The 21,362-nt window shown below is 34.8% G+C and overlaps 2 protein-coding genes across 3 annotated transcripts; both read left to right on the forward strand.

The window, feature by feature from the left end:
* Positions 1 to 989: 989 nt before the first annotated feature.
* LOC144966319 (uncharacterized) lies at positions 990 to 7,815 on the forward strand. The gene is made up of 6 exons (XM_078902570.1): positions 990 to 1,216; positions 1,838 to 1,908; positions 2,512 to 2,619; positions 2,942 to 3,030; positions 3,473 to 3,557; positions 4,723 to 7,815. The coding sequence occupies exons 1-6, from the start codon at positions 1,138 to 1,140 to the stop codon at positions 6,700 to 6,702; spliced, it is 2,412 nt and encodes an 803-aa protein (XP_078758696.1). The 5' UTR covers positions 990 to 1,137; the 3' UTR covers positions 6,703 to 7,815.
* A 1,731-nt stretch (positions 7,816 to 9,546) lies between these two features.
* On the forward strand, positions 9,547 to 20,448 carry LOC144963833 (ovomucoid-like). Of its 2 annotated transcripts, XM_078897772.1 has the most exons (3): positions 9,547 to 9,639; positions 13,754 to 13,901; positions 19,693 to 20,448. In XM_078897772.1, the coding sequence occupies exon 3, from the start codon at positions 19,770 to 19,772 to the stop codon at positions 20,400 to 20,402; it is 633 nt and encodes a 210-aa protein (XP_078753898.1). In that variant the 5' UTR covers positions 9,547 to 9,639; positions 13,754 to 13,901; positions 19,693 to 19,769; the 3' UTR covers positions 20,403 to 20,448. The 2 variants fall into 2 exon arrangements, with proteins under 2 accessions (XP_078753898.1, XP_078753897.1); XM_078897771.1 differs by lacking the exons at positions 9,547 to 9,639; positions 13,754 to 13,901 and adding an exon at positions 15,818 to 16,025.
* The last annotated feature ends 914 nt before the right edge of the window (positions 20,449 to 21,362 follow it).

Consider the following 21,362-nt stretch of genomic DNA (forward strand, 5'->3'; position numbering starts at 1 on the left):
TCCTTATTGCGTTTATACATTTTATATTGTCTTATCATTGATCCTGTTTTCAAAATCCTTCTAACCCTATCCGTCTCTCTCTCTGTCTCTCTCACTCTGTCTTTCCCCACTCTCTCTGTCTTTATTATCTTTCTCTCTCTCTCCATCTTCCCCTCTTGCTCTATCTCTCTAACCCCCCGTTTCTCTTATCATACACACACACACACGCATACACACACACACACACACACACACACGTAAATATAGAAATAGACATATCTGTACCTCGCGAACCGACCAAAAAAAAAACAACAAGACAAACCTAAATCAAAAACCGAGGAAAAATTAACAAACCACAAAAACCAAAACTAAAAAAATAAATAAATAAATATATATATATATATATATATATATATATATATATATATATATATATATATATATATATATATATATATATATATATATATATATATATATTACTAAATACTACGTTAGGTAGCCATTTGGGACACCTAACTCAGGTTTTCATAAGGTTTGTGCATTAGGTCACCCATTTTTCGGGCGACCTAACTCAAACGCTTTCATCTTTCATACTCATGATGCAATGCCTATAAATAGCCCTGCATTGCTTTGGTCTGTGTCTTTACTTTCTATATTTCAATTTTTAAAGAATTCCAATCACTAAATAAAGATATATCAGTGTTTAATCAAGTTCGTAGTTATGTCACCCATTGTGTAAATGTCACTTGCGTGACCCAGGCTAAAACACATGATATCTCACTTGTCCGGATATATATCAAGGCGATTTCAATGCTAGAATTTTTTTTCAACCCAATTGATTTTTTGGGAAACAAATCCAAGACCAGAAATTTGACGAAGTAAGTTTTCTGGTCTCAACCCCAAGATATACATTTTTACATCCAGCTTACGGAATGGCATCGCGATTTTCTATTTTACAATTGACCGAATTTTTTATTTTACGACAATCTAAGACCCAAAACGAAAACACTATGGGGAAAGAAGGAAAATGAAAGTAGCACAGAATTTGCGGTTTTCGACATGGAATTCTCCATTCTTGTCACCAGTAGACTGTCTGTCAGTCCGTTTGTTGACAAGTAATTTATCAGTTTAATTCCATCATTTAGTAATTGCAACATGGCGGCATTGACTAGAAGCAAACGTTTGGTTGAACTTGGCATTCAACGAATGTTAATGTTGGAGTCCAGACAAAAAGGTAAGAGAACAGTAAGAGTAAGAGTAAGACTATGACTAAGAGACTAACTCTATCTAGACGTCTAGATTATAATTATACGTATACTTATACTCATGCTTTTTCTAGAACTTAATTAAGATTTAGATTTATCTAGATGAATGATAATGTAGACCAATTCTCAGTCACTGTACTCTAGTCTAGTCTCAAAGGTTAGATAGAGGCGCGAGGAGAAGGCAATGTTTGTTTTTTTTCGTTGCCAGTTTTGTTTGTCACAGATAATAATAATATGAGAGGCAAAGTGTCACAAAGTCACAAAAGACAGCAAACAAACGAATAATAATAATAATAGATGACTCAAGACTAAAGATTTTTATGTGTATATATTATAGTCTCTATACTCTAGGTTTGTTGTAGGCTCTATGATGACTATGCACATTTACTACTCATTCTCATACTTTTATTATGACATGTACGTTATTCATCGTCCACATAGATCAAAGCTTGGATAACTTGGAAACAAAAACCAACTTTAAAGTTTTGTGCATGTCAATCAAGATAAACATAAGTTAGAGGAGGGGCATTTTGATTCTTAATTTTGTACTTAATTAATTAATCCTAAACTTTTATTCTCTTCCACAAAAGATGCTGAGCAAGAAATGCCCTCCAGTTCTTCATCTCCCGTTCCCTCTGCTGACAGAGATATTGACCCAGATGTAAGATTGAAGAAAAACATTGTTTCTTTTTTTAAGCAAATTCTAGGCCTACTGTTTTAAGATAAAATATATTTTTATGTTTGTTTTAAAGCTTCTCAAATACTTTTATACTTGAGTATTTAATATTTATTCATTTATCATTTTTTGATGCTGTCTCTGTGTATGTTAATGTTAGATATTTCATGCCTCAACCCCGTTTTTAAAAAAACAACTTATTTTCTCACACATGAAATGCTATAATAATGCAATGCTTATTACTCATAAAGCCAGTGCTATTGAACATGTTATGCTACTCAGTCTTACGATTAGAATTATTAGTTACACATTGTGAAAATAATTATTTTAAAAATAAAAGTTGTTACGATTAGTGACTGTCCTAGTTCTTTACAGAAACTCAGCTGAGGCTTCTCCCTATTCTCTCACTTTAATGGTGCATCATTTCCTAGGTCTAATGCTATGTCGCATTGAAACCTATTTTCTAAACAAATCTAACCATATTTAAATAGAGCATTACCTGTAATATCAGATCACTTTGAAGGCACCATTACATTTCCATTTCTACATTTGAATCAATCAAAAACTTAATTTCTTTTATATCAACAGTTTGTTCCAGCACCACCATCTCAAACAAGTAGTGAGGATGAGGGGGAAGAAATGCTTTCCAAATTGCCAGCTTTGAGGTTCAAAGAAAAGATCCTAAATTGGAATCAGGTACCTAATAAGACAGATCATTAATTGAAAAGCATATCTTCATCTCTCTGCCCTCTTCTTTAACATGTCATTTGTTCTGCATTATAGCTCCTTACTTAATCAAACATCTGTGCTTGTATTATGGATGATCACCTTGTACTGTTGCATCCGCTTAGCAAATTTCAGGCTTAGAGTTAGAGATACATCCAAAAACATTTTGATGGAGAATAAATAGTCTTGCGGTTAAATACTGCTTTAAACATGTCAAATCTTAATAAGCTGTGTAAGCAAATTTCTATGAAAAATCTGTCTGATGTGAACAATCTTTATTTTGCATTCTCAGGATCCAATGCTGATTGACAATGCTGAAAGTAATCATTGCGAATCTGAAATTGTTGAATTTCATTCTGATGGATTAGTCGACAATATAAGGTAGGAAAAACCACTATGAGATACATGATCCTATTTACATAAATGATAATTATAAGCAGTCATTGATCGCTGTCTCCCCTAAGATCTAAAGACACAACCAATCTTTATATAATTTCTTAAAGTCACATAAAATACAACATACAAAGCACATATAATAAGGTTGAGAACAGGGTGGAACATAAAAAATGCTGTCTAATATGATTGATTTATTTCTTAAAAATTATAATTTTTTAAGTCAAACTCTGGTATATGTTAGTGTCCTCTGTTAAAATATTCCATGTTTAATAATAATAATAGGATATAACTCTTGATTTTTATCTTGATCATGATTGGAGCAACTAGGTATCTACTTATGCTATTTAATCTAATTTTTACGAATTATATTTATTATTGATTACTACTATTTTACATCAAATTTCTAATAAAAAGAATATGTTTTTAGGCCTGATGAAAAGTTACCAAATCCACAAGAAGTCCGTCTTGAACCATCCCAACTGAATGAAAATAGGAATGAAAGCAGTAATAAGGTTAGTCTTATTACTTTATTTGACGAATTGACTTTAGCGGAAGGATAAACGTCTGTTTTGATTATGTAACATCAGAGGAACAATTTGAGTAGATCGGGTCTATATCTCCAATTTTTTTAATGTCTGCTTGGCAAGGTACATTTATGGTGCATTGCTTTACTAGCAGCATAAGTGTCAGGTGTACAAGGTGTTAATTAGGATTGGAGGTTAGAGTTGTGATTTTATTAAGAGTCATTAACTGAAATTTGTATAAAGAAGACTGACAGCTGGTCCAGCCAAACTGTATAGATACATTAAATCCAAGTCTTTGGAGATGTTCTGTATTTAAACATAGAATATGTCCTACGAACAGTCTTTGTCTCATGGTTTCAGGGATCGGGTTACATGTATGCACTATATTCAGTAACATCAATGTCAATCACTTAAATTTACACAAATTCACATTTTTGAATGTCTCTTCATGGTTAATGGTTTTAAGTTAAAATAACTATAATATAGTACACAGTGTTGATTGAAATAATTGTCCAGTGTGATGAAAGCCCATGTAGTATAAAAGATGGATCAGATTTGAATTATAGTCCCCTAGTTATAGAATTATAGTGGCCGAGTGGTTAAGGCATTGCACTGTGTGCCGCAAGGACCTGAGTTCGAGCCCCGCTTCAGGCACTTTCGTTTTTTTCATTGAGCAAGATTATTAACCCCCAATTTGCTCACTTGGACAACATAGGTGATTCCTGTTGTCATCAGACATCTTGTTTGATGAGTTATCTATATTCCTTTGTGGAATGTCTAGGCGACGATATCTTATGATGTCGTGGCGAAAAAGGCATAATTTTAAAAAAAAATTAATAACAAAAATTTAATTAGAAATTAGTGTGCAATTGTAAGAGGATTGAGATTCTGGGAGTCGAGCGTTTAGAAAGTGGCCATTATAAATTTTGGTAGTTATTGGGAAGATGGTTAGATTTCAATAAGTATGTTTTTCTTTTTTTTAACCTACCTTCATAAATATCTGAACATCAACACTCCTCTATCTAATTTATTTAATAGACATTATTTTTAAAAGGTGATTTGTCCTCAAGGATATTTTTTTCAAGCATTTATGAAATCACTGCTTATGGCATTATCATCTGGGCAATGAACTTTTCTTTGATTTACATTTCAGAAACCAAAACGAATGTGTAAGTTTTGTGATGAATTTCAAACCCATCTCACTCGTCATATAAAAAGAAAACACAGTACAGAGGAGGAGGTGATTTCTGCTTTGAAACTACCGAGCAAAGAGCAAAACAGAATGTTTGATACCATGAAAAAAAGCGGCATTTTTAAAGCAAATGCAGAAATTCATCGCAAAGATAAGCAAGCAACTTTAATAAGGGAGAGACGCCAAGGCAATGCTGATACAGTAATGTGTTCTGGCTGCTTAGGCTTTTTTGATGGCAAAAATATCTTTCGTCACAAAGAAAAGTGTTCTCGAGTGATGTCTTTGCAAGCTGACACAATTAAAATGACTTCTTTGTCAGGCTGTGCAAAAGACATAGGTGTTGATGTTGAGTTTAAGACCAATGTCATTGATAGGTTTAGAAAAGATGATGTTGGAGAGATTTGCAGAACAGATTTAGTTGTATTGTTGCTTGGGAAAAAACAATGGGCAAGATCAGTAAAAAAGGAAAGATCCGTTATAATGGGTGAGATGAGACTGTTTGCCAACTTAATTTATTTATTACGAGCAGAGTCCGAAAATAAAAATGCCTCGGGACTAGATGTGTTGGACTACAAACAATTCAATGTACTTGAAAAGGTTGTCATCAAATTTTGTGACAAAGATGATGGCCAAAAGGCCGGTTTGAAAGTGAGAATCGGATTTGTTCTAAAGAAGGCAGTCAACGTCATGAAAGGGTACTTTGTTATGAAAGGTGTATTTGACAAAGAGCAAGATTTGAGCAGATTTATGGATGTCCTCAATCTGAATTGGAGCTTTATCTTTTATTCAGCTCAAGTAGAATGTGAATTAAAACGGGGTGGTCTTCGTAAACCAGCAGCCATGCCATTGGAAGAAGATATTTCAACTTTCAGAAAATACTTGTTGCAGGAAATGGTAAATGGGATGGCTCAATTTGGTATCTGGGATAAACAGACTTTTATTTTCATGAGGAATATAATTTTGTCAAGGATAACCATGTTTAATGCTCGAAGAGGTGGTGAGCCAAGTAGGCTTACTTTAGCTGAGTGGAGAGATGCCATCACAGGTGCTTGGATCGATCCAAATTTAATTATGGATGTTGACGATCCAATGGAAAAATATTTGATCCATAATCTGAAACTGGCCTACCAAGCTGGCAAAGGTAATAGAAAACTTGTTCCTGTTTTGTTCCCAATGGACACAATAGAGCCTATAACAAAACTTCTAAGTGAGAGGATAAATTGTAATGTTTCTATTGAAAATACATATTTGTTTCCCAACACTGGTCAATCAACTGACCATGCCAGTGGATACCATTGCCTTCAGTCTGTTGTAAAACGTTGTCCTGGACTGAAGCAGCCTCACCTCCTGATTGCTGATAAGTTTAGACATAGAGTTTCCACCATGTTTGCTCAATTAGACATTCCAGAAGAACAAAGGACCATTTTTTATCGTCACATGGGACACTCTGAATCTGTCAATAGAAATGTGTACCAGTGTCCATTGGCAGTGACAGAAATCACAAAAGTGGGGAATTTCTTGTTGAACTCAGTAGATGATACACCACAGCCTCAAAGAGTTTCACATGAAGAAGGGGAAATCAGCAACTCAGATATTTGTTCTACAACATTACCTCAACAACATGAACTGTCCAGCTATCTTTCTGAGCAAGCAACAGTTAATGAACAAAATGTACAGCTTGCTGGAAACAGAAGCAAAAAATTACCAGACGTTACTCAACGTCAATATACAAAATGGTCTGATCACGAGTCCGATATTGTAAACTCTTACTTCAAGAAATATATCACAGATACCTCAAATAAAGGATGTCTTCCCAGCAAAAGAGATGTACTTGAATTTTTATCAAAATACAAAGTTCTTGAAGGTTATGAAAATAAGGCAACTTTGGTAAGAAACAAAGTCTTCAACGAGAAAAAGAAGTTCAGAAGTTTCTGTTCATAGCATAAATATGTTACAAGACATAAGATGGGTGACAGGTGTATTAATTCTTGTTTTTGGTGCTCATACATATATAATATACAAGCTGGGATCACCCTTCCCCTGTTGGATGTAACAGTGTAAACATTTTCTGTAAATTTAAGTGTGTTGATATTTGTCTTTTTTCTTTAAATTGCTGGTCTTGAATTAAATTTCTAGGCCTTGAATTTTAAAATTGTTTTTAGTGATAACCTGTAATCATCTAAAAGTTGACAGGATATCTAGTCAAATGTCTAAAATATTTCGCTTTGTCTTTCACAAAATTAAGAGTGGAAAACTGTTCAATATTTATAATGTTTGTTACAAGAATGATTGCATTGAAAATATTGAAAGTAACCACCATCTGGTAGGTATCGACTGCCTCATTATACTGTAAGACATACGTGCAGTCAACATGCTAAAGATGATGGCATCTGTGTTTTTGAGTGGATTTGATGAACAAATTCACCTTTTTAAAAAATAAAATAAAATCATCCAGATGTTTTATCAAAACAAAAATTCATACAAAGCACATTTATTTTATGTCGATTGTAAACACCATGCAATGTTGGTGATGATGGGTTCAATGGTTTGGGAGCCTTTTATGTATGATAAGGAAAAGTCAGATTTTCCAAATACATGGCAGATATCAAGTAACATTGCAAATCGTGTATTTTTGGTGTATGATTTCATGAAGTGAAGTGTTTATGGTACAAATATGCATTAAGTGACCCAATGGGTGACATAAATCATTTATTTTTAGTGTATGATTTCATCAACTCTTGTTTATGTTACAAATGTGTATTAAGTGACCCATTGGGTGACATAAATCATGTATTTTTGGTGTATAATTTCATTAAATGTTTATGGTACAAATATGCATTAAGTGACCCAATGGGTGACATAAATCATGTATTTTTGGTGTATAATTTCATTAAATGTTTATGGTACAAATATGCATTAAGTGACCCATTGGGTGACATAAATCATGTATTTTTGGTGTATAATTTCATCAAACTCTTGTTCATGGGTAACATCACGTATTTTTAAAATATATGTTTATCTCATATTGGTTTTTAATAAATTTTTATTTTAAAATCAAAGTCGTTACCGTCATCATTTGTTTAATAAATGTGCTTATCTCTGTCCGTTTATACTTCTACTTCTATCGTTTGTGTTGGGTACTTGTCTGGATAGAATTTTTTTTATGCTTACACATGTAGGTAGACTACATTTAATTTTCTATCAACCTAAGACACGTGTGTTATTTACTGTTCGAATGCTGGTTAAATCACGTGTTAATTGGTTGGTGCTTTGAACAATCCTACTGGGATGGGGTTCCCGACCTCCCATAGTGGGCAGAGAGGTACTTACTGTGTCTTCTACCCCCCTATATCTGTTTTCCAATTGCTTTCTGTTTTTGTCTTGGAATGAGATGCTTAGTTTTGTCCTGACCTTGGCTGGGAGGGAAACCGTCGATTGTATAGTCATAGTTTTGGGAGATGATATTTTTTTCCTTGTATATCTTCTCCCTTTTGTACTGTTATTTTTTTTTTAATCTTTAACATATGATTTGTAAACATTTGAGTGTATCCCTCTTTGTGGGATCTTGTACTGGTGTCTGGATAAGACTTAGGTGATCTCAATCTAAGTACACTGATAGTATGTTCTTGGAATCTACATTTATTGTTCTCTATTTGAACCATTCCCATTTGCCCTATTTTTTCCTTAAGTCCTTTTAATTGTACATCTAGAATGTTTTTACTATCCAATTTTCTTCCTTTTTACTGGCGCTGATATAACCTAAATGTGTTGCAAGCGCCGTAAAACCCTTTAAAACAAGCAAAGACATAAACAATCAAAAAACACCAAATATTGTCATGGGTAACCTAACTCACATTTTTATTGGAGTTCCTAACGTGGGAAATATACCATTGCAATTTGTGGGCTGCCTAAGTAAGTGAAAACAGTTAGTAAAAGTTAGGTCATCCAGTTAATTTTGTATCTCTTTTACTTTGTATAATTTTTACGCACATTTTCCTGGAACTATTCATTGTTTCATTTTAACATGTTTAGTGCCCCTGTTTGGCCGAACTTGTCTTTAATAAGAGATATATAGCTGGGTGACCTAAGTGATGTTTATACAATGGGCTACCAAATGTAGTAAATAGAATTATATATATATATATATATATATATATATATATATATATATATATATATATATATATATATATATATATATATATATATATATTAAAACCTGTCCCCCCAAAAAAAAACAAAAAAAAAAACAAAGAAAAAAAAAAAAAAAACAAAAAAAAAAAAAAAAAACAACAACAAACAAACCCAGAAACCAACAAGAGTAACTAAAAAACAAAAACAAAACAAAATCCAAAAAAAAAAAACAAAAAAAAAAAAAAACAAAAACAAAAACAAAAAGAAAAACAACAACAACAACAACAACAACAAAACACAGACGTTAGACGTATAGATAGATGTAGTGTTAGACAAACCAAATCTCGAATTTATGAGGAATAGACAGATGGGTGGTGGATATCTAGGTTAAACGCTAAATTTACTAATGACAAAATGAACGAGAACGTGAAGGAATAGATAATAATTGATGGAATGAAATATAGATCTACGCGTAGGTGGTGCACGTGAGTAAACGGTTAAAAAAACAAAACCCTGCTTACATTTAATTGTTTTCTTTATTATGAGTTTTGGATGTAAATACTGAACGTAGGATAGGAATTATTTAATGTAGTAAACTGTGCCTTTTATTTTTAGTGCCCTTTGTTTGGGTTTTCCTCCTGAAAATCAGGTACAAATTTCACGAATTCCGATGTACAAGGGAGGAGCTGCGTTTGTTCATCATTGAGAATTTCGCAATACATGATGACCTACCCTGTTAATCTGGTATGTATTATGTCTGAATGAACTAGCTGAATAGAATAGACACCTAGATAGCCACGCCTCTCGGACAGTCATCATATTAAAAAAAAACAAACAAAACAATGGCAGTCGTTGGTAAACATAGCGAACCACACATGTTTTTCTGTCGATGGTATTTGTTTAAGTAATTGGTTTCTACCGCTTGATCAATAGAACAAACACAGAAAATTTTATACACATAATGTGCACTCTGAAGTCCCGATTTTCACGATCGGCGGATCAAAACTCTGAAGTTTACATGCGGCTTTGCGCACCATGTTTGATTTAATTTGGGGCGGATCAGGCCTCTGATGACATTAGTAACACACAAATTTCTCGATCATTTTGTCATCGGTTAAGTTTACAAACTTAACCGATGATAAAATGATCGAGAAGATTGTGTGATAACCGGTCACCCATTTGATGGAATAAAAAGAATAACAATGATCAGAGACAGGTCGATTTAATTCACGTTATTGTTTATAAAATACCAACTATGTTTGCCCGAGCACATGTGAAGGTGTGTCACAAATTCCATGTTTTTGATTGGTCAAAATCTATTGGTTAATAATTACGTACAACGTCAATATTGAATTAAGAAATGAGGATGCAGGCACTGGTTTAAGATAAAGATCTGAAAAAGTGTGTATGAAACTGGTCTGAGGTTCTAAAACATCTCTCGATGGTCGGGGGATCAAAACACTGAAGTCTACATACTACATACGGCTTTACGCACCATATTTGATTTAATTTTGGCTGGATCAACCCTCTGTTGATATCAGTACACCATTTCGTAGATGTTATCCTTCCCCACGCTTTAGAAAAAGAACATCAGACAGGTTTTTTTTTTTTTCAATGTCGAGATATATCATATAAAATGTTTTTAAAAAAGTGCTATTGTCCTTTTTAAGCCATAGAAACCGGGATAAACTCCGACTCCATAGGACTCATGACTCATTCCGACATAGTACAGTTTAGAGATGATGGGGCACATAATAATATGTGCCCAGTTTACATCAATTGTGGGCGTAAAGCTTTACCAACTCGCCAGTGACTCCTCTCTGATGGGCCTCGCTCGGCATCTGCAATATCTTGGACAAGGACCGAAAGGATAAGGATGTCTGTAGTGATGGCTGCCATTAACTTGATCGATGGATTGGAAAGCTTGAAATGGTTACATTCTCTTTACGGGATACCGACGAGGCCTGGGGCTGAGATGGACTCCAATCAGATTGCCTTTTTGTGGAGTGGTTAGACTTTCAATACGAGAAAAAAAGAAAAGAAAAGAAAAGACTTGTCATCCTTCACTTGTCATTCGATTTATTTACAATCTCTCTCTCTCTCTCTCTCTCTCTCTCTCTCTCTCTCTCTCTCTCTCTCTCCCCCTCTCTCTCTCACTCTTCGCGCACTCCCCCCCCCCATAACAGACCAACAGTAAAGTCCATCTCATCAGAATATTATCTTATTTTAAAAATCGAGCTTTTATATAGCGCAATATCCACTAAACGTGCTCAAAACGCTTTACAAGGGGTCCCTGGACAACAGCAACACTTAACATGTAGGACGGGACATGACGCCTGTTAGGCGATATTACATTTTTTTCGGACAGAGACAACGCTGTTAACGGCCAGGTACTCATTTTACACCTGAGTACGGTGAGAGAATATGAGGAAAGAGCCTTTTCCAAGGACTCAACTATGCGCCGAGCGAGGCTCGAACCCAGGACCTTCCGATCCGAAAGCGAGTGTCATATCACTAGACCACATCTTTAGTCTCGTTATCAAATATCTTCTAGCAGACTAATAAGGTGTGTCATAAATTAGCTAGACTTTTGGTTCATGAGTTCAAATAATATGTGTATTGATGCCAGTAAAAAGTAACTCACATCACTACAAAGTTTTAATAAAGCGAGTGAAACAAAATCTGAAATAAAAGACACGAAATTGTTGTTTGTTTTATCCCACACCACAAGCTTTTTAAAGCTAGAAATTGTAGAACAAAACTGAAGACAGTCATTTCTGTGTTGCGCTATTTTGAGACGATCTCTCCGCAAAATAATTCAATCCAACCTTCACCTAACTGATTGAACAAATAAATACATTTTAAATAATAACATTAAATATACGAGTATCTATAATATACAAAAAGCCTCACATCTGCAAACATAATAAGTGAATATAAGCTGAAAAAAAATCCGTTGATCTCTTGACAATTGAGTGCACAATTTGGTGTGATAGATTATTTTGAAAACTTTGTGTTTGTTAGCGAGTAGTGGTTTTCGCTTGCTTTAATTTTATATTTCTTTACTTTTTCATGGTTTTCCTCTTCTTTAGTCTTCAGTCTTTATGGTTCCCTGACTCTTTTTTGTCTGGGTGGGGTTCCTGACCTCCCATAGTGGGCAGGGAGGCACTTGCTGTGTCTTCTATCCCCCTATATCTGTATTCCAACATGCTGTCTGTCTTTGTCTTGGAATGTGGTTACTTGGGTTTTGTCCTGGACCTGGCCAGATAACCTGGCTGGGAGGGAAACAGTCAAATGTATAGTTAGATTTGGGAGATGATATTTTTCCCCCTTGTAAATCATCTCTCTGTTATGCACTATATTATGTTTTGTTTACATATTATATATGATTTGTAAACATTTGAGTGTATTCCTCTTAGTGGGGCCCTTTGCTTGTGTCTGGATGAGACTTTTAGGTGATCTCAAACGAAATACTTTGATAGTGTGCTTTTGGAATCTATATCTGTTTCCCATTTGAACCAATTCCCCTTTGTCTAACCTTTTCTTGGGTGCTTTAATTATAATTCTAGAACTTAATACTATCCGAAGACATTTGAGTTGCTCCACTTTGCGCCATAAGTTTGCGTACGGCTTATTAAGTCAATTATCGATCGAAAAAACATTTCATATCTTTTTTCCCTAGAGGAAAAACTATTTCCTGCATTTTGATTTATCATTCAAGTTGCATTTTTATAAACTAAAGAAAGATCCCAAATATAAATTTTAAAATAAATGAACAACGAATAATTTTCGTTACTCACCAAAACCAGGCATAACAGATGGCGAACTGGATTTTAAATTACTAGCTAAGGGATATAATCCATTATTTCAATTTACAAATTAATGTCTTTGTTACCTCCCTTCATTTTTTTCTCTCGATAGCAATTAAATTCTCTTACTCTCTCTCTCTCTCTCTCTCTCTCTCACTCTCTCTCTCTCCTCATCTCTCCTCTCTCTCCTCGACTTTCTCTCTCCTCTCTCTGCTTCTATCTATCTCTATCTCTCCTCTCTCTCTGCCGTGCGATCGTCAGACTATCTATCATTATCCATCCATCTATCTAGCTTTCTATCTATCTATCTATCTATCAATCTATCATCTATCTATCTTTCTATCTATCTAAACCTATCCATCATCATCATGTCATCAGATCTTATCATCTACATCTATCTATCTATCTATCTATCTATCTATCTATCTATCTATCTATCTATCTATCTATCTATCCAATTATTTATCAGTTTAACTCTATGCGTCTCTCTCTAAAAACACTTTACTACAAATTTTGGATACACGGGAGTTAAATCATCATGTAATAAATACATGACAAACGCAACTACCTTATATAAATTATAAACATACACACATTTCTGTTCTATGGATCATCAAAGCACGTGAATGTCTTTTAGACTGACTTCTGAAATACCAATGAGCCGGTGTAAAATATGGTTGGATTCTGTGTCAATTTGTATTTCTTCTTTATGTGAGTATGTTTTCATAATTTGGGATTGCTCTTTTGTAACTTATATCAAATCTGAAATTTTCAGGAATATTTAAATTGAAATTTTCGAGAAATTTAAGAACTCAATTTTTCACGAAAGCATGTTAAAAACCTTGAAATCCACAATTGTTTAAACAAACACACCGCATTTCCCCCCATATATTAAAAAAGAATTGGGACGCTATTCTCAAATGATGTAATCTGTCGATCCCCCATTTTGCTTTATGACTATGCGTAGCCTTTTTTCCATGATCCAATTAATTTTCTAATGTCTTGAGTAATAATCTGCTCCTATATATTTTGATTTGACTATTTTTAAGACTCTGTACCAGTGTAAATGGTTGTCCGACCTTTATAAAGCATGTTGGACATAAGTAATCAAACGCTGTGTTGTCCACTGGATCCAGTCAGGACTCAATGGAGGCCATTCATCTTTAGAAATGAATTGAGTGTCTATTTCTCATAAAAGTAAGTATGTGTAATGTTACTAGAGTAGGAAGTTGCCCCCTCTTCTGGTTGAAAAACAAATGGTCGATCGGGATAATGTGAAACAACGTCTGGATTTTTTCTCTCTCTCCCTCTCAGTGTGTCATGATTTTGCATGTTCATTATAAGTAATTAAAATGCCAATGAAATGTAATTTTGTCTTTTTCTGCCAATTTAATCCAGCAAACACTAAAATTCATTTTGATAAACCTATTACTTGATAGGTAAAATATATTCAGAAAAATGTCTGACTTTGTTTGAATGCAGATAACCTTATTATGTGGGTTTCTAGCGAAAAATAAACGCGAGATGTAAGTTCGGAAACTTTTAATATGGTGAATTTGAACGACTTTGGTATAGTTTCTTTACCGATTGGGGATTTTAATTAAACTTGGCAAGTATTAACTCAAGGGTCTATATTGTAAAATTTCGGATGGTTCTAATTTCTAATTTGTATTGGAATAGCGTCATAGTTTTTTTTTGCTCGCACCCTATATATTTAATTTTTCTGAATGCTCACAAAATCATCTATATATTCATTTATAAATTCCATTAATTTTATCACAATCATGATTAGGAAATGAATGCCTTTTTTATGAGACCCCAATGACACAATAAAAATGTCACAAAATCACACAAAATCCTAGATCTGGGAAACTCAAGGGGAATCACCTAATCAGTCCACCAAAACAAAGATATTATTCACGGAACGTTCCGCACTTATACGTCTTTCCTTGCAAACATTAACATTACAACTATGTCAACATTACGGTAGACCAAAAACCTGACCTTCTGGTTTTTGAACGAAGCCATCAATCTAAAGAACCGTAACGGTCAGCAATTAACTGTTCCGTGAATGAACAGGTACATTGCCTCCAAATCAATGCTATCTATACACGTCTCTAGAGTGCTATGCTCCAAATACATTCAATACGAGAGAGTTGGCTGGCGATGGCGAATAACAGAAATTACAATATTTTTCATACCGGTATTTCTGACCACTAAATCTTCTTTTAAAATTCAGAACAGGTTCTTATCCTGGTTTTCATATTAAAGTAATCCATATAAAAGATTACATTTTTTTTTCGGATAAGACGCCAGTGTGCGAACTCGTTGAGACAGAAATAAAATGGTAGTCCTGGCATGGAACGAGACCTTGCAACTTTCCTTCACTGAACTTAAATTCTATCATTAATGTGAAGCAAGCTTGACATGGCTTTAACTAAATGTGTTCAAATGACAATGATGAGAATCCTAACAAACCAAAACAGGTCTCAGCACTTTTAAAAGATTGTAGGCCCATGGAGCAGGAGTTTATTCCGGTTTTTATAGCGTGAAACGAACAAAAGAAATTCCTTCGGATAGGACGCTAGTCTATCGCAATGTACCACCGCCAGATTTAACAGACCCAGCTATCCATTCACTGCTGCTGGGTAGACAGAGGGGTCATAACAATTTTAAAAAGGATGTCGGCGCTAGAAAATCTTGATCAGGAGGTTCCGACACAGGAAAAAAATAAAACAGAAAGGGCGTCATGGAGTCATGGCTTTTGTGTAGTCCAGTCCTTTTAGAAGGTAACATAAAGACGAAAACACTTGTTCGAGGGGAGTCTCTTCTCTGAAAGCTTTCTGAAGTTTTTTTTTGCTACACTAGGGAGAGCTTATACAACGTAAAAAATGTCACTTTTTGTTTCACTACACGAAACTCTCTTTCTATTTCTAATGGCTTTACTTTAAACTGTAGATGTTTTAATTGGGCAAAAATTGGGATAAATTCTTATAATTCTTGTTTTTGACTCTTACCCATATGACCTTTCTATACGTAGATGGAAGAGTCAATTGAAAACACGTCGCCCTCCTAATGTTTTTCATTTATATCCGTTAAGCTGGAAAAAAACGTTGGGCGCAGTGTGCATTCGTGTAATCAAATTATTTTAGCAGGATATAGTTCAAATTTGTATCCGCGTTTCTCTTTCCAACCTATACCTGACAGATAAAAAACCGTATATATTTAAGGACAGGGAATTTTTGTTTTTAATTCACTTGACTTCCTCCAATATTTCCACGGATAAAATGTTGATTCTGCCAGCTTTACTTGTTCTCTGTGGTAAGTTGTTGAAGGGCAAGAGTTCGCTGGAAACTCTGACTTCCAATATAATTATTTGATTTAATGGTTGTTCAGAGACTATTGAAATACATTAATAATAATGTATTTTTCTAAAAGAAAAAACACCATTTCAAAATTCAATAAATGCACAACATTTGGAGGGAAGTTTTAATCTAGTTCTTGGAGGTCTGGGGTTTAAGACTTTTTAACAAGTTGGGAGATAATCTAAATCTATAGTTATATAGACTGTTCTGTCTAAAATGAAAACAATGTGTAATGTTACTTAATGAAAATGTTACTGCTTGAAGCTGGAAGAAAAAAAATGACAATAGTCAACTCGAATGAGAGCAATTTGATTAACTAAGACAGCTTATATGGATGTTTCGGGTTTTCCTTTTGTCAACAAAACACAACGAATGAAACATTAAAGACGAATGAGACTGAAAATTTGACTATTGTTGCTTACAACTGTACGACGGTATTGTTCATTCAACAAAACTATATGTAGTTTCTGTATGGTTGGCGCTGAAGAAACCAATGGTCTGGTTGTATTTCAGCGGCGTCCTCATTGGGCGCGGGCCCATGTCAGTCGGGCCTTGAAATCGTTTAGGTGTGGTGCCATGATGACCAGTTCATCCAGCCCATTCCACTCCGAGATAGTTCTAATGAAGAAAGAATTTCTGTAGTTTTGTGTTCTTGTCTGTGGGATTTTGAAGCAGCTCGAATTGTTTTTAAAGAGTTTTTAACCCCAAACCTATGCACAGTAGTCTATCGATTATGTGCTCACCATACATAGATCACTGGGTCTCTTAACTTAATCACATATGCCGTATTTTTCTTTCAAATGCTTTATGTATACAATTTCAATTTCCCACCAATCCGTTTTCACTAGGGGTGCTGTGAGCTCCCTCAGTTGCATCGATGTTACAGTGAATGAAGCCCCAGTAATTTCTTTTTGGTGTCCTCTTTCGGATAAAAATTGTGTATTATAACAAGTAGACTAAATATTGCCTTTAAAAGATTATAAATAGATAAAATTAAGTAATGAATACTTTTTTTTTACAATACCCTAGCACACAAAAATGCTAATTGGCGCGGAATAATGGCAAAACATCATCATTATATTATAACTTAACAACAATTCAACAACAAATGGTTTTGATATAAAAGCAATTAACAATAATTTAAGTCCACATTACACATTATACTTGACAAAGCAACTAAGTTTTCAGGAGTTTTAGTTTTCAAACTTAATTTGTTCCACGAAAGGGGAGCATAGGCACTGACCACTTAACATATATTTTAGCCTTTTGAGTTTCTCAGAGAGGACCTGGTTATTAGGCAATCGTAGCTAACGATTAGATTGGCAGACACAGAGAAGTTCTTGTAAAAAAGGAAGGAGCGAAATTATTTAAACAATTGAAAGTATCTATTCATTGGCACCTTAAAATAAATTCTGAATATGTTGGGCAACCAATAAAGATCCTCTAAAATTGGTATTACGTGTTCATATTTCTTTGATTGTGTCACTATTTTGCAGTTTTGTTTAGAATTTTCGGCAGCCTTTCAGTTTCTTTACTATTGCATCCAGTCAAATTTGAATTACACTATTCATGGTGACTAATGATGAAAGAATTAATTAATCAGTAGTTTCAAAGTCTAATAATAAAAAGATTAAATAATCTAAGCGGGAATTAGAGAATACATATTGTATTTATTGTTTGATATCAAAATGAAATTTTTTTATCATATTAGACTTAAAAATAAATCCTGTCATAGCTAGATTGAGTGCAGGATTCCTCATGATCCCACACCAAAGCTCTGGAGATAGTATAGAGGAAATGCAATTGTAGCTGATTTCCGTTCCCTTGTCGTTGACTGGAAACTTTTACTACCAATTAGACTAAATGTCTTAACATCAGGGATTTTTCAATTTTGATAGCATCGATATTCTTGCGCAAAAAATAGATAGACTCTGACTAGATGTTTGAATGTTTTATTTCACTGTGTAATTAACAAATTAATAAAATATTTTTTAAAAAACACAAAAAAACAACAAAAAACAAAAATTAAAACAAACTTCAGCTTTTATATAGAGCAATATCCACTAAACATGCTCAAAGCGCTTTACAAAGGGTCCCTGACCAACAGCAACACGTAACATGTAGAACGAGACATGACGCCTGTTAGTTGATAATACCATTTTTTCCCCCGACACAGACAACGCTGTCTACGGCCAGGTACACAATTTACACCTGAGTACGGTGAAAGAATGTGAGTAAAGAGCCTTTTCCAAGGACTCGAACGCAGGACCTTCCGAGCCGAAAGCGAGTGTCATAACACAAGACCACATATTAAAGGGAAGCATGCATAAATATTTTGTACATCTTTAATGTAAATTGACATTGGATGTCTATTTTATTTCATTTCTATTGCGATTTAATATTCGTATCAGTATTCATTAAAACACACAGGACTTCATGTTTGGTCAAAACTCATGTAATAAATCATCTCCATTATTTGTACACCAGTGTTTTCCATGAATTTCAGGGCGTAAGAATAATCACTTATGACTTAACTCACTCAACACTAACACCGACTATTATATCCGAACTTTACCCGGGTTACTTTTTCCCCATGCCTATTTATTACATTTTTCTGAGACAAATTATAGGCGTAGTATCAAAGCTATTGTTTTTAGTTTTTTTGGTAGATGGATAAAACTAATTATGTAATGCTCATTTCTAATACATTTTTCCAATTTTGAAAAGTAGCAAAAATCTCTAGGATTTAGTGACTTAAGCTTTTTAAGAATAAATAGGCATTATCCACTAAACGTGCTCATAGCGCAATATGTAGGACAGGCATGACACCCGTAAGGCGCTATTACAGCTTCTTTCAGAGACAAAGCTATTACCAACCAGGTATTCATTTTACATCCGAATACGGTGATAAAATTAAATGTGAGTAACAAGCCTTCTTCGAGTACTCAACTTTGCGGTGGCCACAACAGACTATTATATTAAGAAAAGTTTTCATTGGAACGTAGAGAATGGTCTAATTAGCTTCACCGACATGTGAGCGTTTTTATGAAGTGAAATATCAAATTAACGTATTCAAAGCGCATTACAACTTCAGCAAAACATAATAACATGCTAAAAGAGACATGACAGGACGTCTGTATGTTTACTTTACAATTTCTTTAGACAGAGCCATTGCGGTACAAGGTAGAGTCCTTATAAAAGACTTTTTGTTGACATTTCTTACCGCACTCCGATGCAGAATGAATACCAGACCAATATTGTCGCCATGTCTGTCGAAACAAAAGAAATGTAAAAGTAAATAAATTAGATAGCAACTCATTACAATTGTAATTGTCAGAGACCAACATGTACTTATTTACAGACCTGATAACCCAAGATGATATGGGTTCATTGTTGTCATGGAAATATTATTAAAAAAAACCCGGAAAATATTGCCCATTACAACAATGTTAAATCAAGCCCATAATTCTGTTCAGTTATCGGACCTGTAAATAAGTGCACGTCGTCAGTATGGCGCTTTTAGCAAACGAAAAGAATATTGCAAACCATATAAAAGCGTGTGTTTTCTTAAACAAAAGAACACAATATTCACCATATTCATTTATTATCTCTCCATTCCCCAGAACTTCTCACAGTAACCACAGCCCATAACATCTTCCAACGATGCAATCCTTTCCTCAAATTTCGATGTAACTCCATTATGTGTCCTCAAGTCTACAACCCTGTATGCGGCTCAGACCGGGTCACCTATGACAATGAATGCTACATTTCCATTGCTAACTGCCGTAGGGGAGACTCGAGAGAACAAATCAAGAAAGTCTTTGACGGAAAATGCAGCGACCGTCCAGTGGACAACAAATGCAAAGATTTTCAGTTTTGCATCGAAATCTACGACCCTGTATGCGGGTCAGACAACAAAACGTACAGCAATGCTTGTTATCTGTCTAGAGCTAATTGCCAAACTCCAACAATATCACAAGTTTATAAAGGAGAATGCCGGAAACCAACGAGATGTGACCGAATAGCGTGTACCAAGGATTACAGACCTGTCTGCGGTTCTGATGGAACTACATACAGTAACCCTTGCACTCTGTCTGTTGCCAATTGCCGTATTACTGAGAGTGGTTCTGGATCTCCAATAACCGAAGCTTATGCTGGAGAATGCCGATGTCCTGAGTTATGCATCCAGGTGTATGATCCTGTTTGTGGCTCGGACGGAAACACATACAGCAATTCCTGTTTCTTGGGAATCTCCAACTGCAGAAGCCGTAGCGAGGGAGGACCAGCCATTACAGAAGCATACAAGGGACAATGTTCAGCTGCATTAATGTAGACCAATGATCTCATGCAAATTAAAATTCAGGGTAGACGTAACTGTACCTATATATTATTTTGTTCATTGATGTCAACAACAAAATCAAAATACATTCTTAGTAGTGCTTCAGAACCATCAGGCCCATAACGCTGAGTTTATCTCGGTTTCTACATCGTGAAATGGACAATTTCAAATGTTTGCTACCCTTTGGACAGGACGCTAGTCTATCGCAAAGTACTTTCTGACAGATCTAACAGACCACCCTAGATGGGTAGGGGGTTCAGAAAAAAAATCTCGACTTCACCCGGGATCGATCGCGGTCGCTCTGCACGTGAAGCGAGTGATCTACCAGCTCAGCTATTGGGGCCCCCCAAAATATATACTGAGCTGATTTTCAAAGCGTACTTGCTTGAACAAGTTGACAATGCGCCGCAATGTCTAATTTTCTCTCTCATAATGATATTTGTAATCAATTTTCTTTTCATTGTTCAGTCCATTAATAGCATCATCCTCACAATATCCATCACTCACTGTAAGTTGCAACAGAATGAGGTGGAGTGATGATTGTAGTTACATATGATGATGGCATACAATTCTCATTCTCCTATTATTGCCATCATCTTTCTGGTCCTTGACCAAACTTTGCTTCACTTGTACTATAAAATAATATAGACGAGATCGACTTGACGATTGTCTCAATAAAGGACATGATGGGGATGATGTCGTTGTTGATTCCACAAGAGCCTGCATAATTTGAAGTCACATGCAGGCATACTATGTGACCAGTTATCTTAACCCTCTCATTACCACCTACAGCAAAATCGTCACATTTATAACGACACAATATACAATTTTTCTTATTCAGATTTATTTAGTACATCACAAAATCTTTGTTTGATTAATAAGAACATAAAGTTGTTTTGTAGAGAGATTGTTTGAGTTTAAAAGATCATTTTTTCTGCTGGACGCTGGTCTATC

The sequence above is a fragment of the Berghia stephanieae genome, chromosome 2, assembly GCF_034508935.2.
Source record: "Berghia stephanieae isolate SIO BIC M18660-M18661 chromosome 2, UCSD_Bste_1.3, whole genome shotgun sequence".
Classification (NCBI taxonomy): domain Eukaryota; kingdom Metazoa; phylum Mollusca; class Gastropoda; order Nudibranchia; family Aeolidiidae; genus Berghia; species Berghia stephanieae.